Source organism: Portunus trituberculatus, chromosome 41, assembly GCF_017591435.1.
Source record: "Portunus trituberculatus isolate SZX2019 chromosome 41, ASM1759143v1, whole genome shotgun sequence".
Classification (NCBI taxonomy): domain Eukaryota; kingdom Metazoa; phylum Arthropoda; class Malacostraca; order Decapoda; family Portunidae; genus Portunus; species Portunus trituberculatus.
In genome coordinates, this window is record NC_059295.1 from 37149978 (window position 1) to 37170816 (window position 20839).

General features: G+C 34.0%; 2 protein-coding genes across 6 annotated transcripts in view; one reads left to right on the forward strand and one right to left on the reverse strand.

Moving 5' to 3' along the window:
• Positions 1–1933, reverse strand: part of LOC123517123 (ubiquinone biosynthesis O-methyltransferase, mitochondrial-like) — a 9682-nt gene extending 7749 nt beyond the window's left edge. The window contains exons 1-2 of one of the 4 annotated variants that reach the window (XM_045277042.1): positions 1800–1933; positions 1354–1493 (exon numbers count right to left, since the gene is read on the reverse strand). The gene's annotated coding sequence lies outside the window, so the exon portion shown is untranslated. Of the gene's footprint in view, positions 1–1267; positions 1329–1353; positions 1579–1799 lie in introns of those variants that run through there. The other 3 variants (XM_045277043.1, XM_045277040.1, XM_045277041.1) reach the window with 3 other exon arrangements.
• Positions 1855–15791, forward strand: LOC123517124 (metaxin-1-like). 2 transcript variants are annotated; one of them, XM_045277045.1, is made up of 10 exons: positions 1855–1984; positions 3043–3152; positions 3810–3956; positions 5695–5798; positions 6693–6858; positions 7874–8002; positions 10320–10416; positions 12241–12270; positions 13157–13293; positions 15232–15791. In XM_045277045.1, the coding sequence occupies exons 2-10, from the start codon at positions 3078–3080 to the stop codon at positions 15310–15312; spliced, it is 966 nt and encodes a 321-aa protein (XP_045132980.1). In that variant the 5' UTR covers positions 1855–1984; positions 3043–3077; the 3' UTR covers positions 15313–15791. The 2 variants fall into 2 exon arrangements, with proteins under 2 accessions (XP_045132980.1, XP_045132981.1); XM_045277046.1 differs by lacking the exon at positions 12241–12270.
• Positions 15792–20839: the final 5048 nt, after the last annotated feature.

Consider the following 20839-nt stretch of genomic DNA (forward strand, 5'->3'; position numbering starts at 1 on the left):
ACAGAGAAAAACAAAAATATTTAAGCACATGCCACAGGAGGCCATCAGTCACACTAGCATCACACATTTATAGTGTAGTGGCCCAGAATATCAAATAAAGTAGACTTTCACTAAACATAAGAGCTATGTATGTCATGAGTCTGTCTTGCAAAGCTCGCTCTCTCTCTCTCTCTCTCTCTCTCTCTCTCTCTCTCTCTCTCTCTTCATGTTACAAACAATTTTGAGCATAAAACACATGAAAATACTTCATCTCGCCTCTTCTTTTTTCATCCCTCTATGATCTTAAAAATGGGACTCATTGGGAAACAAGGTCTAAGGGGGGAGGGGGGAACAGGAAAATGGTTATTTTATAGTATTTGAATAGATCAAATGGTCCAGTGTAACTCCGCTCCTTATTTTCCTATTACTTCCTTCCAGACCTTCACAAAAACCCATGGTATACATATCATACGATAATATAAAGAGGAGGAAAAATTTCACTAATCATCTTGATGCTACAGGTGACTCAGGGTTTCTTCTAAGCCAGGTTTTTATATCTAGCTACCCCAAAGAAGGACTTGTGGGAAATTAAACACTTCATGCCATGTTGGAAAATAAGTTATTACTGTCAAAAATATATATCACTACCATACTTTAAATATTCTAACCTATCCCAAGCTTTGCACAGCTAAGCTATACCTTCCTAACTAAGGTAGAAATTTCTTCACAGGTTACATTTATGTTAGGTTGGGTTAGACTATATAAAGCTTAATAGTGAAGCTTAGATTAGGTTTAGGTTAGAATATACAAACCATGATAGTGATCTATTTTCAACATGGCATGAAGTGTTTCATTTCCCACAAGTGCCATTTGGGGATAGACACACACACAAAAAAAATGGTTTATGAGAAATCCCGGGTCACTTGTAGCATCAAGAACATAAGTGACATTTTTCTGCCACTTTATACTGTCATGCTATATGTATACTATGGGTTTTGTAAAGATCTAGAAAAAAAAAAAAAAAGGAGACAGTTACACTCTACCATTGTCTTTGAATGAAAATGGTAGCTTAAAAGATGTGAATTCTAATCTAACTAACCCTGACTTGACCTAACTTAACCTAACCTTCCATAAAGTAAATTTCTCAGTATCCATAAAGGCAATGAAAAGCAATTCTCCAGAACGTTATGGTCATCTTTTAAAGCAATAATTCATAATCAAAGACCAATAACAAACATTTCAGTACACCAAGTCCCACGTGGTAAGCTACAAGAACTATTAGTTATACCTGTACAACATTCAGAAGTGACTGACGAGGTTGGGAGAGGTTAGGTAACTAAAAGACCCTTGAGTTTCGTACATGTTGTCACTTACCAAAGTCGTGATAAGAAGACGAGACAAATAGTCAGGAAGCCACCTTTCTTGACTGAGGTAGCAAATGATAGATGAAATTTTCTCCAGTAGCTTATTTTACTTGTCAGGCGTCAACAGCTTGTAGTCCCTGAGCAACCCCGCTAACATTGAACATACAGAAGTTAACAGTAAACACCGGGGCACAATGAATTACTTTTCTTTTCGTGCGTAGAATATAACGTACTAATCAAAACAGCAACATTGATTATAATTGTAACAAAGAAAAAACAATAGTCACTGGAGAACTTCAGAATATAAATTAATAAATGGCACCATAAAAAGGTAACCGTTGTGAAGACACACGCATTTGTTTTGTATTTTACTTATTGTCTCAGATGTGTATTTTCTCAGTTTTACTATGCCATTAAGTTATGTGGCTCAATATTTTCCCCCTCACTTCCTCTAACCTCAGTGGTGGCAAGGAAACCAATTAGCTAAGGGTCATCAGCATTGAGTTCTGCAACACATCCAGGCGGCATCGTCTGCTGGCCGGTGCCTCGTTCGACGTTCAGTCACCCGCAGCTTCTGCCGTCAACATTGGCACACTTCACCGCCGAGGAAGGCACTCACTTCTCCAGTACTTGTTTGTCAAGTAAGATAGGTTATTCATGTGTACCTCATGTTTTTCACTTTGACATACTTCATAAAAACTTTTTTAAGTCAGAAAGGACTGACTAAACTGGTTTGTCTTATTTATTTATTATTATTATTATTATTATTTTTTTTTTAGTAAATCTGAAAGAGGCTCCCTAGTACATTCCGCTCTGAAGCTTCAGGTGAATTCATGTGTGTATTGGTCGCAGCGGCATTGATAAATATATCTTCTAGATAATAATAATGCGGCCGCGACCCCCACTCTGAAAAAAACAAACAAACAAGCAAGCTTGGGGAGGGGCGGTGTCGGGAATCGAGACTTATAGATGGGAAACGAGAAAACCAACAAATTATTGGTGTTGGAAAGTCTGTGGGAGTTTTTCACTTTTTTTTTTTTTTTTACCTGACCTATCTTAGCCATGGGGGCCTGTGGTCCCATGAACCCTATGCTGAGACATTGATCTTATCAAACATAAGTCTAACCTAACCTAATGATATACCTTAGAAATTAGCTTTGTCCCTTCCCACTTATGACCCCACCATTAAAAGACACTAAATAATCACCCATGGATGTCCTTAAGGTCAGTAACCCAGTCTAACCTCGTATAACATCACCCAATGTAACTGGCAGGAGAAACTGTTATAGTGTTATCTGTGTGGTAATCTCAGTCGAAGTTGTCACTGAAATACTCACCATATCGTAGTGTTCCCTCATTCTCTGGTTCTGTTTATTAGAGTTTAGTTCTTGTAAGAGTAAGTAAGGATGGGGAAACACTGTCACTAGAGTTTCAGTCCATTTACAAGATACTCATATGGAGTCAAGACTGCCTGCCAAACAAGCCACACTCTCATACATTTACTTTAGAAAATGTGACAAAAAAAAAGTGGTACAAGCAAGAAATTTGGCTTGCAATGTGATATTTGGAAAATATTATGTAGATTAGACTTTCTTTATCCATTTCTGTCTTGTGGATGAGGCTCAGAATTTATCATAAGCAAGGGAGAAACATTATTAGACATAATGATATCATCAGGTGAAGACTTATCATTTGACAGGTGGACCATATCACAGTTTGGACTGGACACAAGCTATGGAATTGATTGTGTGGGATGGTGAAGCACGCTTTGGCTTGCCATCTATGGATCTCAAGAGTCTCCAGATGATGGTAAGAGCAAAAAGACAGAAAGGTCTAGTAATAAATGTCAGTTTAAATAATGATTGCACTAACAAGCATACTTTTTTCTCACTTTAAAGATAGGTTTCTTTTCATGAACAAAGAAATGCTTTTCATCAAAATTAAGGTTTCTTTTCATGAACAAAAAAATGCTTTTCATCAAATTTAGGCTACTTTCCATGTGGAGATAAAATTCTTTTCCATTGTTAAAAGAGAAAGAATGAATTCATTAAGAATTATTCAGAGTTGACTTACATCCATTCTGCAAAATGGCTCAAAGTTTTCAAGATATGTTGTCAGTGAGATGCATTGTCTAGATGTTAAATAAGTACTCGTATCATCATAATGGTCTTGTCATTCTGAGCAATTTGAACATTGAACTGCTGTAGTTATTCTCTTGAAATATTTCAGACATTTTGCAACCATACAGATGTGCAAGAAATTGTATCGCATGACATTACTAAATCCCTGAAATTATTTTAGTTACCTTATAGTCATTCTGATGTGATAGTAGTATTTGGCTGCTAATTGGAATGCACTCATGTATTCCTAAATATAAAACACTATTAATTTAAAAAAATGGGACTGATGATGTCAATCTTTAAAAGGTATCAGTTTATTTAAAACTAATTCATTTGTATTTTTCAGGCTTATATCAAGTTTTCTGGTGCACCAGTCACTATTATAAAATCAAGCAATCCCTTCAGGTCTCCAACAGGACGACTACCTGTGTTTAAATGTGCAGATGGAGCTTTCTCAGACTTTAATCAAGTTGCAACATTCCTTCGAAAACAGGTGACATGACCAAAGCCTTTCTGAAGTTTTTTATTGGTTTGTTATTATTGTTATTATTTTTTTTTTTTCAAAAGTGGAAAATAATGTGACTTTTTCTTCTTTTTCATTCAATCATGTTAGAGCATAGCCTAATGAATGGCAGTTGTACATAGGGAAATTTCAATTAGCTATGCACTGTTTGCAATTAATGCTACACTGGTATGTAGAAGAAAAATTGAGATAGTTGGTCTGTGTCTGTGAGTAGGTAAGAGAGTGAATTGAGAGTAAGAGTAAAGTAGTAAAGTGTATGGGAGAAGATATCTTGTGATTAAATGAAGAACTACATTATCTAAATTGAAATAAGAAAATTAATGGAACTGACCATAGTCTACAAACCTGAATCTGATAGATTGAGAGTACAAGTCTTAATTGACTGGACTATAAGGTACCTCATGGCCAGTCTTGTTTTGGGTCATGTTTCAGCCTACCATAGCATTATAGTATCCTTCTGAGTTTTATGCTTATCTGAGGGCCATCATCCTCAAATTTAGTGTTGTCTTTGGAAGAAAGCAATTATGAAACTTGAGAAGGTATTGTACATACAGGTGATAGATGGATGAATATGGAGCAAATAGGTTTCATTATAAGTGTTTTTGTTCTGCCTGGAGTGATTATAGTGTGGTAGCTTTAGTAACTCTGGACATCAAAGAACTGTGTGTGTATGCAACTAGTATTGGTTTAATTACAGGTGATACTTCAACAATAAATAAAGTATATTAATGTTGTGTTGATACATGATACATGTAGAAAAGGTTGCATGAGGAAGTTCAGTAATTATATAAAAAAAAAAGTTTTTTTTCTTGAATTTATTTTATTTGTCATATGTATTTTATTACCTAAGCAATAACTGTACTTACATATAATATTTCAAGGTTTTTATGGGTTTTAGGGGGCAGTAGGGCACTTGCATACAAGTTTTAGATTGCATCCCTATTATTTCCATCGAATAATAATCTCTAGAATAAAGCAATGAAAAGTATATACCTATATTTTTTTATGAACTGAATCTTTTCTACATGTATCAAGTATTTACACACTACATTTTAACTCTACATTCATTACTAGAGTATCACCTGTTATTAAACCAATACAAGTTGCACACACACACAGCTTTTTGATTTTCTTATAGTCTGTCTATTCTAAAATGGCTCCTGGATTTAAAACATATTGTAGCGTATTGATAACATAATTGATTAGATGTGAAAAATACTTGTTTTCTGTTGATCAACGCACTTATTACAAAGATAGCTCATGGTTTTCCTCAAGATCTGACAACCATGCATTCCCTGGGACATCATTCAGACCCAGACCCAGGAGCCATTTTAGAGTAGACAGACTATAGATACTAAAGCTACAGTCTCACTATAACCACTCCAGGAAGAATATAAACACCTACTTAAAACACTTGCATTTTCAGGAACATTTCCCAATCATATATCGAGGAAGGGCTGTATCTTATGTTCTTATGTATAAATCATGTGAGAAATGAAGTGATACATATTGGAGTATAGTTATCTGATTAAGCAGAACAGTGAATACCACAAAGAAAACAAATTATGTCAGTTTGGTAGCTTGAGTTGGTAGTCAATAAGTTATTTTCTTAATTACATGATTTAGAATTAATATCTGGTGTACATATTTGTTAATTTAGAATGATAATAATAATTATTATATACTATATGTTTCAATTATTTTTCAGAATTTTAGCTGTGATTATGAACTCTCACCTAAGCAGTGTTCAGAAGTAGTAGCTTATGAACAATTACTTTTGGAAAAGTTATATCCAGCACTTGTGTACCTCTGGTGAGTAATGAATATTACAGTGATACAACCTTTAGGTATGTGAATGTTTTTTTTATTTGATTGTCCACAGATTTGAAAACTATGGATTTACATAATTGAAAAAAATAAGTAGAATTTATGAAGTGTTGGGTTATTTATTATATGTACTATTTGTACTGCAGCACAATGACCATCGCTAGTAAAAAAGAATATTGTGCACTTTTATTTGTTTTATTTTACTTATGTCATTTATCATTATGATTTGTTTATTTATTTATTTATTTGATATTTATTTATTTTTTATTAAAGGAACATTGAAGAAAATACACTGGAAATTGCATGACATGGTGATACCCAGTAGAGACAGGACTATTGTATGTTCAAAGGCAGCTTTGTCCTGGAAATTTTCAGTGCCATTGCTTGCCATCATTGATATGATTTATTCTGATTCAAGAAATGAGGTTTTTGTCTCAGCCATATCTTGTGTCATCTTTACGTTCATTCCACACTGTTTATATTCTGCCAACCAGTGATATCGAGCTGAAGACGTGCTCACTGCTGTTACTTTTTTCTTATTTTCCAAGTGGTGAGAGGGATTTCAAGGCAGTGTAATTCCTACCGTTATCTAGTTGAATTTAATTTTTGTGAAAACATTAATCTTGCTATCCAAAATGATAGTATGATGTGCTTTTCATAATGAAATTGTTTGTTCTGCTGTTTTTATGAACCAAGTTGAAGAATTGTTATAACTTACCTTAATTTCTATTTTTACATATGCTAAACCATTGTATCCTCATTAATATTTCATTAATATTTTTACACTCAAAATTTTGAACAATATAACTATTATCTAAGTGTTGTTGCAGATCTATAGTATTCTGTATACATAAATAAAAAAAATAATTGTTTTTCCAGGTGGGTTGAACCAAAGAGCTACTATGATGTGATCCATAAATGGTATTTCAGTTCAATGCCATTCCCTCACAAGCTGTGGTACCCCAGGAAGTACCATCAAGGGTATTGTGACCTCATTAATAGCATGTTTGATGATCCTGATGACAATCAATTGGTAGAAACAGAGGTGAGAACAATGATTTTGCTTTGTTGGCTCTGTAAATTTGTGTGGAAATCCTGTTTTAGAATAATGAGGTATTTAGTGCTGCAGATCAGGCTTGGGTTCAAGTACATTTTTTTGTACTCGAGTCCAAGTACGATTACGTGATGATGCCACGAGTACAAGTACAAATACAAGTACTCAGTTTTACAGCTGTACTCGAGTACAAGTACAAGTACTTTTGTACTGTACTTGAATCCAAGTTTTTGACAAGTAGCAACATCTTTTTCCCCTGGGTGCCATCACTGGTCTCATGTGGCCTGTCACCAGTGACTCACCACCTCATCCCAGCCCTCTAGAGCCCCTGTGTCACCTGACTCCCCAAAGCTTAGGACACACCTTTGTTAATCCCCCACCCTGACCTCACCACCACCCACCTGGTCGTCAAACACCTCAATACAGTTTTGTTTGTTGGCGCAAGTACTCGAAAAATTCTCGAGTACTTGGACTCTGGAGCTCGAATACAAGTACAAGTACAAGTACAGAGGAATTTTTAAGCCCGAGTCCGAGTACAAGTACGAGTACATGAAATTGTGTACTTAAGTACGAGTATGAGTATGAGTACATGTACTTGGACCCAAGCCTGCTGCAGATGAGCATGGATAACATAATTCTAATGACGCAGTTCTTCATTATTTACGCAACTACTGTATTATGTAATTTAGGAGATCAGCATATCATCTTCTAGCTCTATATTGTTGTAATAAGAATGGAATAGAGAATTAATGATTAGAGAATTACATAATTACATCTTGAAAAGAAGTGCAAGAAAGTAGGAGCAATGAAAACTGGGAAACATGTAGGGTTGGCTAAATAATTAGTAGTGTTGTAAGAATAGCAGTTTGACTTGTTTAGTAATTGGTATGATATCGGTCATATGTGGTATGGCATTGAGAAACGATGCGTGACTATATGATGAGTATAGTTAATAAAAGATATGGATGCTTTTCTACATCTCTGAGTCTTGACTCTATGTTTTCAGTTACATAAGCAAGCTCAAGAGTGTTTGACAATGTTGTCAAATCGCCTTGGTGACAGAGAATACTTCTTTGGCCGTTCCCCTTCCACACTTGATGCAGTTATATTTTCTTACTTGGCTTTGCTTCTTAAAGTAAGTATATTTCAGAGAAAATTTCATTGAAAATTTGAATATTTTTCTGTGGTATCAAAATCTGATGCTTTCAGCTAGTACACCATTACTGTGATAGTGACATAGGTAACAAATATTTCTTGCATGGGAATACTTTTCTTGTTCACAAATTGGTGAATTTTAATGGTAGATATGTTGCATTTACAGCAAGTTCACTAAGCATGAGAGTTGCAACACTTTAGCAGCATAGTTGCCATTCAGAAATTTACAGCAGTCACAAGTCTCCATCAAAATTTGCTAATGTATGAACAGAGCTTAATAGTAGGAACTTTCATTGTTATAAGCTTGTATATTCTTAATGATGTGATGATGATATTGATAAACATGTATCAACAAATTGAACAATATGCAAGATTATTTATACAAGGTTGCCATCATTACCATACATCTGGATACCAGAACATTCACAATGCTTCTTCCATGAATGTCATTATTTTTAAATCTTACTCGGATCTTTCACTTTTCTTCTTATCAATTATGATTTTTTAAGGGGGGCGTCTGGGGGGGTATTTTTGATGAATATATTTTAATTCCTCGAAATTCACTTTATGGGCTCATCATTCCCGGGATACCATGGGGTGTCATGTGGCAAGGTTCGTTTTTTTTAAACTTACGAAGTTTCCATCATCAAAGAAGAATGCGTGAACCATGTCAGCAAGAGAATGGGTGCCAGACTAAGAAAACTGAAGAAAGAAGAATATGAAGTCATCATGACCAAGACAGGAAAGAAAATGAAAAGAAGCATTCTAGGGGGAGCAGACATGCGCACTGATGATGTCATAGATAAATTGTCTTCATACTATGGCAAGGCCATCAGAGACCATGCTCAAGGAACTGTACGAGCCATGCAACATGCAATATGGGCCACATATTACCATCTGACATCCAACAACAAGGAACATTACCATCAATTTTGCCCAAAAGGAGAGGACTCTTGGTGTTTCTACCATAGAGCAACTGCACTGCAACTTCCAGAGGAAGCAAAAGACAATGAGAAGAAGAGACTCTACCTTGCCAAAATTCCCAAGGAGAAGCTGCAGTACATCAAGTCTGTGTACAAAGACATTGCAAATCCAAACCTTCTCAAGAGGTGCCTGAAGGATGCTACACAAAACCCTAATGAATCCATCCATGCAAAGGTTTGGAATAGGTGCAGCAAAGCAAAATTTTGTGGCCACACGAGACTTCTCTTCATAGTCAAACATACAGCTGTTGAACATAACTTTGGGTATGAAGGAGCAAATATCATTTCACATCTCCTTGGGACTGACACAAGATTGCATGAAACAATGAAGTTTTTGGACCAAGAAAGAGCCAGGCATGCAACACCAAAGTTGAAGAAGAAGGCACTGCAAAAGAAAGATGACTCTTATCAGGCTGGAGAGTACTAAGATAAAATCTGGCTACATTGAGGAAGGTGGTGCCTTCTGATACCCTCACCATTGAGTGAATAGTACCTTTTTAAAAGGGGGACCAGATGCCTTATCCTACTCCAGGAAGTGCTCTAGTTATAAGGAACATTGTGTGAAAATTTCATGCCAATCTAAGCAGTACAAAGGACAGGACACTGAAAAAAGTGATAATAATCTTTAGGAGCGATTTTCTCAAAGTAGTTTTTAACACTTCAAAAAATTTCAGAAAATCAACAAAAAATCCAATTGTCCTATGTAAGGTATCAATAAAAAGTATAACTAAATATCGATTTTTGCTACTTATGGAATTTCGATACTATGAAAAAAACATAGTTAAAAAAAAGTGAAAAAAATAGTGGAAAAAAATTTCATAAGTTGCAAATGAAGATATATGCACAAAGCTTCTTTGGTATTTTTTTAAAGATGATTGGCAAAAAAATAAAGGCTGTGAAACAAAGAAAAATATTCACTTTTTGAAAGATTCTTTCAGTATCCCCTTAAATTTCACCCTAATTTCATGAAATTCAGGGAATTTCATGTTAACAACTACAAACAACATACTTAAATTTCAATGCCAAAGGAATTACAGGAGGCCCAGGAGGCTACCCCCCAGATGCTTCCCTTAAAGCATCTTCCTCTTCACATGTTCATCATTTAACCCATAAAGGAGAGTGGCATAACTGCATCCTGCCATCATCCAAGCAGGAGAGAATTCCCACCACCTGCCCTTTAGTGATTAAAGAGACGTGTTTTCTGTTATCATATTGTTTGTATTTCCACCAGAATTGTGACAATTCAAAGCTTTGAAAATTTTCACTGTTAGTGAACAAATTTTATTCTTGAAATGAAAAATAGTGTTTCTGCAGGTGGACTTGAAAGTACCAGTTCTACAAAATCATATCAAAGCATGTCCAAACTTGTCACGGTATGTCTCCAAGACCATTCAGCGTTTCTTCCCATCAGGTAAGAGTTAGAAAACTGCACATAATTTGTTGTATTTCATTTAGAAAGATCAGAAAGATTTGTAGTTCTTTGTTCTTATTTATATAGTGATCCAATAAACTTATTTTAGTTTTTCATTGCCATTCTTCTTGAATTTAGTTTCTTGACTCATTCAGTATGGAAGCAATATACCCAATACTTAGTATGCAGTCAACTAATGGATACTAAGTCTCAGTTATGGATACATTTATTGCACTAGTTTTTTTTTTTTTTCTTTTATCATGATTTTTATCATGTGTTTAAAAGTAATTTATTCTTCCATTCCTAATTCAAGATCATATATGTAGAGTACTTGGTACCTTGTATTACTGTTAGGATATAAAATTAGGAATACCTGAAGAAGAATGAAAATTGGTAATTGCTGGAAAGTATGCAGAAAAAAAAAGTTGAGCATGAAACAAACAGAAATGGGATAACAACAAAATGAAAAGGAATATAAATGAATATATTAATGTAATAATAGAAATAAAGTCAGGGACTGTCACCTCAGTGGCCTCCTTATTTTTTTCAGTCAGTATTTTTGTTGCCCTTGAATGGTTCCATCTTACATAAAGAAAAAAATAATGAATGAATAAATTCAAAGTGAAATAAGAAATTACTTGAAGTAAAGAACAGGCAATAAAGATAATTATGAGACATTCACAGCTCTCAACATGTCCAAGTAAGGCAGTGATCGTTTGTTATAAGTGGTTGATGAAGCAGTATTGATAGTGAAGAAACTTTTTGGTCTGAATAAGGAGAGATGAACTTATTTTCATACACTGTGGTCTTTGCCCCTTGACAATGATTCACAGTGTGTGCTTGAAGTTTTTTGAAAAGGGTCCTGCTTTCTTGTAGAAATGTTTGTGTCATTTTGTTTACAACTTTCATGTTTGTTACTATACACAGCAGTACTTTGGTATATGTCCACTGTGATATGTGACTTTTGTTTGGAATACCACTTGCACGCTAGAACTTGCATGAGTTAAAATTGAGTCATGACACTGAGCAGTGTTGGTAGTTTTTAAAATTTATTTCATCTAATTGCTTTTGGGTTTACCGTATTTGATGGCATACAAAGTGCAACTTTTTCATGAGTAGCTAAAAAATCATCCTGTATCTTACAAATGTAAAGCCTTTTGTAGATTTAATTTTGAAATTTCCTTTACCAATGCATCCAAAGACTTACATCTCTATTATAGGCAAGGGTGCTATATCATATTTTTCAGCTACAATGTGATGTAAGAAAATGTTGAAAGTAAAAATACGTCCCTGTTCAGTGTGATGTGCCAAGTGTGTTGTCAACATCTCAGCAACTAGGCTGTGTTCTTTGCTACTACCTCCTTAATCATGTAGGATATTTTTACTATTTTGATTACTTGCTTTTTGTTCAGTTGTACCAGTAGCTTGCTTTTAACATTACATGCTTAAATACATAAAAAAAGCAAATCTTGGTAACAAATGAGTAGCCTACATGTTAATACAGTTTATCTGTTCTAACTTTGGAGGTGCAAACAGTGGCTAGTGTTTGATCAAGTTGCTGGATATTGATAATTTTGTGCAGCATAACAGAGCAGGAAATTCAAATAAGGTGTATATGCCTTTTATCAAGTGTAGAGGGTCTGATCTCATTTTCAAACACTGTGATAGAATACTTGTTGGAGTGATCTTTTTTTCTATAGTTTATGTATTATCATTATTATTATTAGGTTAATTAAGTTATGACAAGAAAGGAAGTAAACATGCAGTATTTTCTGTATACTTCAACATGGTATGATCACAATTAATTGTATAATTTCCATTAAGACTTGCGTGCTGAGGAACAAGCAAAAAGAAGTAAGTAACACATGTATTTTAATGGTTAGTCAAATGTATGATTTTATTTCTTATCTCCTGTGATTAGGGAATGAATGACCTGGTCATGTATTTTAGAATGAGATGGGAAAATACAGTCACCTTATGCATTGTGAAATAATGAAAAGAAAGAGTAAGGGAAATGGAAACCACTTCCTTTGTATATTTACTCCCACAGTTAGATGAGACAGGATCAATTTTTTTTTTTTTTTTTTTTTTTTTTTTTGAGGGGCGGACTTGTATGCTGTTTGTGGATGGGGAAGGGATGGATTTTTATTATATATATATATATATATATATATATATATATATATATATATATATATATATATATATATATATATATATATATATTGGAGTAAAATAGAGAAACAACTGATGACAAAATATTGGATAATACATCATTACATGACCATGATCTTGCAGGTACATACAAGTAAGCAGCTGAAAAAATAGTGTCATTTGTTTTATGGAGAGACAGAGAGAGAGAGGAGGGAGTGGTACTGCTAACTAATGATTTTTATCAAGTTATTAATTTCCAAATGGGCACATGATTTTAGCAGAAAGTTTGGGTTAGTGCAGACAGTTCAGGAAAGAGTTTTCTGAGAACTGTATACATACCTATTCTCTTGATGTCAGTCTATATTAAATCAACTAAACAAGTTCAGGTCTAGCTTGTCAGTGGAATGGAACATACGTATTTTAGAAAATGCTTCTCATTGATCTCAACAACTTATATGAATTTCTTTATAAAATTTGGAATACGTAGTTGCTAATTTCTGGCCATAAATGAAAAGAAAGTTATAATAAAGGAAAATTTTCTGTCCTTCCATGCTCCTCTGATGGAACCAAATCTTTACTCACTCAGAGGCCCACAGGAGTACTGACAGCCGAGATTCTCCACCGAAGGATGATGTTCCAAACAAAGGAAGAAACTTACTCTTGTCTGGCCTTGTAGCATTCTCTGCTATGTTTGGATATGCCATAGCTGCAGGCCTAGTACAGGTATTAGATTTTATTCATTTCACTTATATCATTAAATACAGTGTAGTATATTTTATTAACTGTGTACGGTATATGGAAAATTGACTAAATATGAATGTAGAATTAGGAAAAAGTAGTGGACGCCATGATGTTATTGTCATCATTTAGTAAGTTAAAAGTGTGAAAGCAGTTTAGCTAAAGCTGTGGATGACATATGTACAGTGTAATGCAACAAGTTTTGAGGTATCTTGATTTTGCAGTAATGCCTAAAAACTAAGTTCCAGACATCTGCTTATCTGTAGTTTCAAAGAGCTTAATTGCTTAATTATTTTGAAGTAAAATAATGTGTTTCAAAATTTTCCTATAGTTGTAATGATATTTGTTATTGGAGTGGGATCTTGAGGAACCAGCTTTCATTGAAAAGGTAACCAATTTTCATATAGTAATAATCCATAAATATGTCCATATGAGGAAATACCAGGTTAGTAAATAATTGTGGTCTAGAGGGCCATGAAAAAAATAAGGTTAAATCGACTTTAGAGATAGTAGAGGGTAGTTGAATGAAACCAGCTAGAAAATGTTTGGCTTAGTTTTAGCAATTATAAAAGCCCAGTATCATACATTTTGCAATGGGTTGTGCTTAACAAATAACCTCAAATCCAAACAAAAGATAAACTAAAACAGCTTATGAAACCAAGTGAGAAATGTTGAGAATGGTTAAGCAGTTGTAGTGGTGGTGTATGTCCATCAGATGCTGCCATACCCCAAAATTGAGCAAGATCAACCCAAGAGATGATCAGATTAAATAATTAAAATTAGAAAATATTCTAAATAATTCCAGGCATCATGAATGGTCAGTAATATTGGCCTATGTGAAACTTAGTAAACAAAGCATGGAAGTATTTTACATATTTGATGCAACTTAGTATGGAACTTCAGTGGGGCAAAACACTCATTAAGAAAAAAAAAAAATTCTTAGATACAAGTTTCTAAGAATGACTGGTCTGAAGACCAGTGTTGGAAGAGTCATCACACTGATCAAATATTAAATCCACTATAAATAAAATAATTGCTGTGTTATAGTTCTCTCCTCGTCTAATAGAAAAGTGCAAGCAATATCAGTTATTTCATGCTGCTCTACATCAGCATTCTTCAGCTTCAATAGCATGTGTTCCTCACCTGACATGATGTGGTCCGTTCAGGATAAAGTTCATTGCCAGCATGGATGCATATAGATATAGCTTCTGCTGTTTTCATTGTGCTGAAATCAGTCTCTAGCATTGAAGCATACTTGCCACATTTTTCTCAAGTACTTATTGAAAGAGAGAGAGAGAGAGAGAGAGAGAGAGAGAGAATTGGATCCCTTAAACAAATGCAGGACGTGTTATATTAAACAGAAATCACCTGGATTTATGTAAGCACTGAATATCATGACCTAATAATGATGACTGAATCTTGGCTGGCTAAAGATATGCAGTAAACATCAAATAGCAGATGCATCTTGGTATACGTAGAGTGTAGCCTCATTCACCAAAGTGTTCCCCAGTTATCCGAATATTATTTACACAAACTCATTGCTGTATGATAATTCCAATGAATATCACTTACAAACGAATGTATTCCCTATAATTCACTTTGTCTAAAAGCCTAACCTGGTTTATTTGCATTGCTAGTTTTCACTCATTGTGTCATCACATTTGATCATCATTAGGCTTCACTCGCTTTAGCATCACAAATCATCTCAATTTCTCCACAGCCATACTTTGTCAGTGCTTTTTCTCTCTCTCTCTCTCTTTCATGAGCAAGATCCAGTATACGTATATCTCTTCATGACCAGGATTGCACTCTTGACATTATTTATTTCATATGTGTTTTTGATGTGTAACACTTCCATTCATTCTTTTGTTGTATCATGGATTGTCTTATTGTCACTGAATTATTCTTTTTTTTTTTCCTCAGGTTGACATGGGTGAACCACCAACAGATGATTATGATTATGAATATGATGATTACAATGATGGTGAATCTGGTGGCAGCTAGACATTATGAGTGGTATATTATAGTGATAGTTTTTGTTGTCATTAGTATAATTGGTACATTCTGTACATCAGTGAAGATAACTTGGAATAGGATAATAGCAGGAAATTGTAAATGCTCTCCTTATCACCTTCACAGTGTTTATTATTACTAGAAAATTATCAGGGCTATTTTTTTATTATTGTTTTTCTTATAATTCACCTGGTGATGTAGTGGTTAGTAGGTTTGCCACACATTCAAGCAGTTTCAAATTCAAATTCTGGTCTGGGTGAAGAAAAAATGAGTTTGCCTTTCACTTATCAGTGAAAAGGTATAGGATGGAACACAAGGAGTGTGATCCTGCCTTTCTGACAAGTGTAAGGCTAGGAATCCTACTCTCATATTTGTGTATATTGTAAGTGTAAATGTGAACACTTCCTCGAAGACAGGAAATTATCGGATCATGAAGGATAGATAAGGTCATGTATAATATATATATATATATATATATATATATATATATATATATATATATATATATATATATATATATATATATATATATATATATATATATATATATATATATATATATATATATATATATATATATATATATATATATATATATATATATATATATATATATATATATATATATATATATATATATATATATATATATATATATATATATATATATATATATATATATATATATATATATATATATATATATATATATATATATATATATATATATATATATATATATATATATATATATATATATATATATATATATATATATATATATATATATATATATATATATATATATATATATATATATATATATATATATATATATATATATATATATATATATATATATATATATATACACACACACACTTTTTGTTGATTAATGCTAGTGAATGTTTGCCACTAGTTTTCCATGTTTTTAGTTATGTTTTAGAGCAGAAATATTTACAACTTCCATCACATTGATATTTTTTATTCTGTACATTATTTTTGTATGGTTATGGTTATTTGCTCAATCTGTAAAATATAATGCTGACAAAATTTTAAAAACTTTTCTATGAATCACCCAAATTGCTAGATTGATTTGGTGATACTTTATCACACTCATCCCACACATGCTGTGTAATTCATCTAATGTATGTATTATTTCATGCATCTGATAACTGATAATGGTGATGAGGTAGTGGACAATGTTCAAGATAAAATTGAGGGAATGCAAGAGATGAGGATGGATAGATAGATCAGTCAGCACATGGTAGAAGGAGAACTGTAGTGTTGAGACTTAAAGTATGACTAGCATTTAGGAAAGAAATTGAACACATACATTGCAAATGCTTGAATTGTCATGTTACTAGGTAAAACTATAAATGTCACTATATAGTTGACATGTTTCCCAAAGGGGACTAATAAACAAAACAAGGAGAGTATACAGATCAACACAGCAAGATAAGAGCAGCAGTGTTGAGCAAGGCAGTACTTGAAAATATGTCTTACTCTCAAATTTCACTAAATGATGAATGTAGATCAAAGATAAAGAAACTATTTTAACAGTTTATTCTTATATAAACTTTTTGTATTCCTTCTTTAGACGAACTCTCTCAATCCTGTGGATTTTTCTTTTCTCTCTCTCTCTCTCTCTCTCTCTTTTTTTTTTTTTTTTTTTTATAGCAATATTTCTTGCCCTTGACCAGTTACTTCTCTTACATGAAAAATAAGTTATTGCCATCATGGCTTATTATTTACTGAACTGGTCTCACTGCACTGCTTCCCTAACAGTCATCTTCCATGTTTGCTTTCCTTTGGGAGTCAAACAAAGATTACATGGTAATTTCATGAATATATTTTATTCACTGTGCACTAGTTTATATTCATATATTAGAATTTATCACATTTTTATACATATCAGACATTAATATATGAAGAAAACTGTTTTATATACATATTCAGAAATATCTACATCCACCACAAATCATCTTGTGTATGGAAGAAGCACCCCCATTTCTTTTGTTCCTATAAGGATGATGGATGGTATATGAGCATTGCAGTGTATTGTTAACTTGTGAAAAGTGGCACAAACATGGTGGTAGTTTTACCACGATGCCTGCGTCTCCTGACAGCCCTGCCTACTGATGCTGCATCTGGAATCACTAATGACTGTGAGTTTTTCTGGTGGGTTAAGATAAGGTTTCTAATTCCTTCCCCAAAACAGAAGATGCATGATGTCCATTATATTTGAAGTTCTAAGGATCATCTGTTAAGCTTTGAATATTCATACATTTGACTGTTTTATGCACAACTCTGCTTCTTGTCACAAACCACAAAAATCAATGAAATGGTTTCAAGATACTAATCAAACTGAGATATCATATTGGTCGAGATACATTTCAGATGTTCTATAATTGAAAACTGCTAGTTACATATGAAAAAAATTATGGCAGAATGTAAAACACAAAGCTGAAATATTTTGTGCAAGGAAATGGTAATTGATTATTTCAGAAAACTAGGTGATTAATTGCCAAAATACATCCAAGTGGTTCCAGATAGAAAAAAGAAAAAAAAATAAAAATAAAAATAAAAAGGTGAATAAATAAATAGATAAGTAAAAATTGATATAAATAAAAGCCACTGGAGATTAAACAAATTCTGTATTTATGCTTTGAGATGAGAATTCCTAGTTAACTTGCAGTATTTGTGAAGAGATCATCAGCATCTTCATCTGTTCACTGGTTGATGCCCAGTGATACCCAGTAAAGAAGTAAATGAAGAACAAGATCCCCAGTAAAGAGCAACTTGATTCAACACATACATAATTACTGACATTGAGCAAAATCTCAGCAATAATTCTGTGTCTGGTAATGATAATGAGTTTTGTGATCAAAGAATTGGTATGAGTTAGCCATGTTGATTGGAATGAGGCGTGTATTTTCTCGGCAAGTTTGTATTCCACAGTTGATAATTCAAAACATTCTAAACAAATCTGCATTCTAACTTGAATCAAAGCTTGTACCTTGGAAGTTACATGCCTGTTTTGGTAAGACTATTTTATGGGAAAAAAAAGAAAAGTAGCTTCGTATCAAACAATTACCACTTGATATGACATGTGTTTTTATTTATGACATTGAATTTTGTTCACATGGTTACAGCAATGAAATTACTTCATCAGCTGAAAAGAGGGAGTATTTTTGTAGTACAAACAAGGATGGGAAGTCATCCAGTCCATTAGGCAGCTTCGTTTCTGATTATAAAAACCACTGTTTCAATAAGCAAGCCCTCAGACCATACTAAGTATGTTTTGAGCTCCTATGGATAGATACATAATTGAACTAAGGTTAAATAGGACAACTTCATGGTTGATCTGCTCACAAAAAACACTGAAGCTTTATTACACTGAGGATGATCTTAACTGAATCATTTGCTTGGACACTAAAAACACTCCTTAGCTAAACAAACATACATAAATCACAATGTAATGATAGATTTCTTTCAATAAAATTAATAGAAAAAGTTAACTGGTGTAGAAGAATATGCATCATAGCTGATGTTGATGGCAAAAATATACCACCATTGTCTTAGAAAATAAAACAGTTTGATGACAATATGGTACCAGCCACTCATATACAGAATTCTTTCCAAAATGTATGTACAATATACATGGTTTAAATTAAAGCAGTGAGGTAGCAGATTTAGTATGAATATTGAGAGTAAAAGGAGTGAATAAGGATGAGGGCACCAAGAAGATCAAGTGTACAGAACGTGGTGGGTTATTCCTGGTGGATGTCTTCTTTCAATATAAAATGATTTGTAAATATAACTGGAAGAGGGATTAGATAAGTGAATATAGTGTCTAACTGACTATGTAACTGTGGATGAGAAATCCAGAAAAAAGAGTTGATGCCAGAGTCATAGGGATATTCAAATGGTCCATTCATCATACTGATGGAAAAAAAAAAAAAAGTTGTGGCTGTTTAAAGATGAAGATAAAAGAGAAAGTAAATAAGGAAAAATGAAGATCATCCTAGGAGAGGACAACTTGGGCAGTGTAAGGATAGGATAAAGGAGTATATCTGTGAAAGAAGCACTAATGGTGGCAAAGTGCATGAATAAGCAAAGGATAGAGAATGATGGAGGTTCTTCTGTTGTAGTCAACCCTTTAAATGATAACCAAAGAAGGAGTGAGATATCAAAGATATATAAATAGATAATTAGGTACACATGGTTAACTTAAATGTCTTGTAGGGCTGAAAATAAATACTAAGATAATGTCAAACAAGAATAGCTGTGAACTAGGCTGATCACACACTTCAGAAGACAGATAACATACATACATGCATGACTCGTTTTCAGTTTACATTTTAAGTCTTTCTGCTCAATCAACCTCCAAACAGAGGGTTTAAGTTTTGATAACTCTTACTCTGTGTGTGTGTGTGTGTGTGTGTGTGTGTAATTCACTACGGTCATCTACTGGTCACCCAGCCAGCCTTCCCCATTACGGAGTGAGCTCAGAGCTCATAGACCGATCTTCGGGTAGGACTGAGACCACAACGCACTCCACACACCGGGAAAGCGAGGCCACAACCCCTTGAGTTACATCCTGTACCTATTTACTGCTAGGTGAACAGGGACCACACATTAAGAGGCTTGCCCATTTGCCTTGCTGCCTCCGGGACTCGAACCCGGACCCTCTCGATTGTGAGTCGAGCGTGCTAACCACTACACTACGCAGTGTGTGTGTGTGTGTGTGTGTCCTTCCTAACTTATGACCACAGCATGGATTCAAGCACATGTACATAAAGATCCTTAGCCCCCAAAAACATGCATAATACCAGTGTGCAGCCCTAGGTATAGTAGGGCATATGACAACATATCATTGCTAAAAACATACAACTGTAATAATGCACTGAAGAGTTTAACAGATATTCAAGAAAAATAATGAATCAAAACTGGTGAGTTCAACTCCCCATTCATATGAGTTCTGGAATTTTAATAAAGATTTAATCAGAATAACAAATCAAACCTTGCAAACTGTGTGAATCACTGCTCACCAGTCCATCAGCTGTCCCTTCTTTCCTTTTTTCCCTATCCTCTCTCTTTCATCTTTCTTCTCTGTCAACTCCCCCACCTCTTTTCTGTCAGGGATAAGAGTCAAGGAAGTGATACCTCTATTTCTCTCTCTCATTAATTTTATGTAATATATGCTTCATCCTTTTCACTTTTCAACTTTTAGAGAGAGAGAGAGAGAGAGAGAGAGAGAGAGAGAGAGAGAGAGAGAGAGAGAGAGAGAGAGAGAGAGAGAGAGAGAGAGAGAGAGAGAGAGAATGTGTGTGTAGGAAGGAGGAGGGTAAGAAATGGTTAGGAGAGGATTACTGTATGTATACACATGATGCCAACAGTAGATAAATGTGAACTTACTTGTCAAAGCAGCGTCAAATTCAGGATGATAATGTGTAAAACTCGGCAGAAATTTAGGATGCTGTACATGTCTGTTATGATATCTCAAACGCAATAG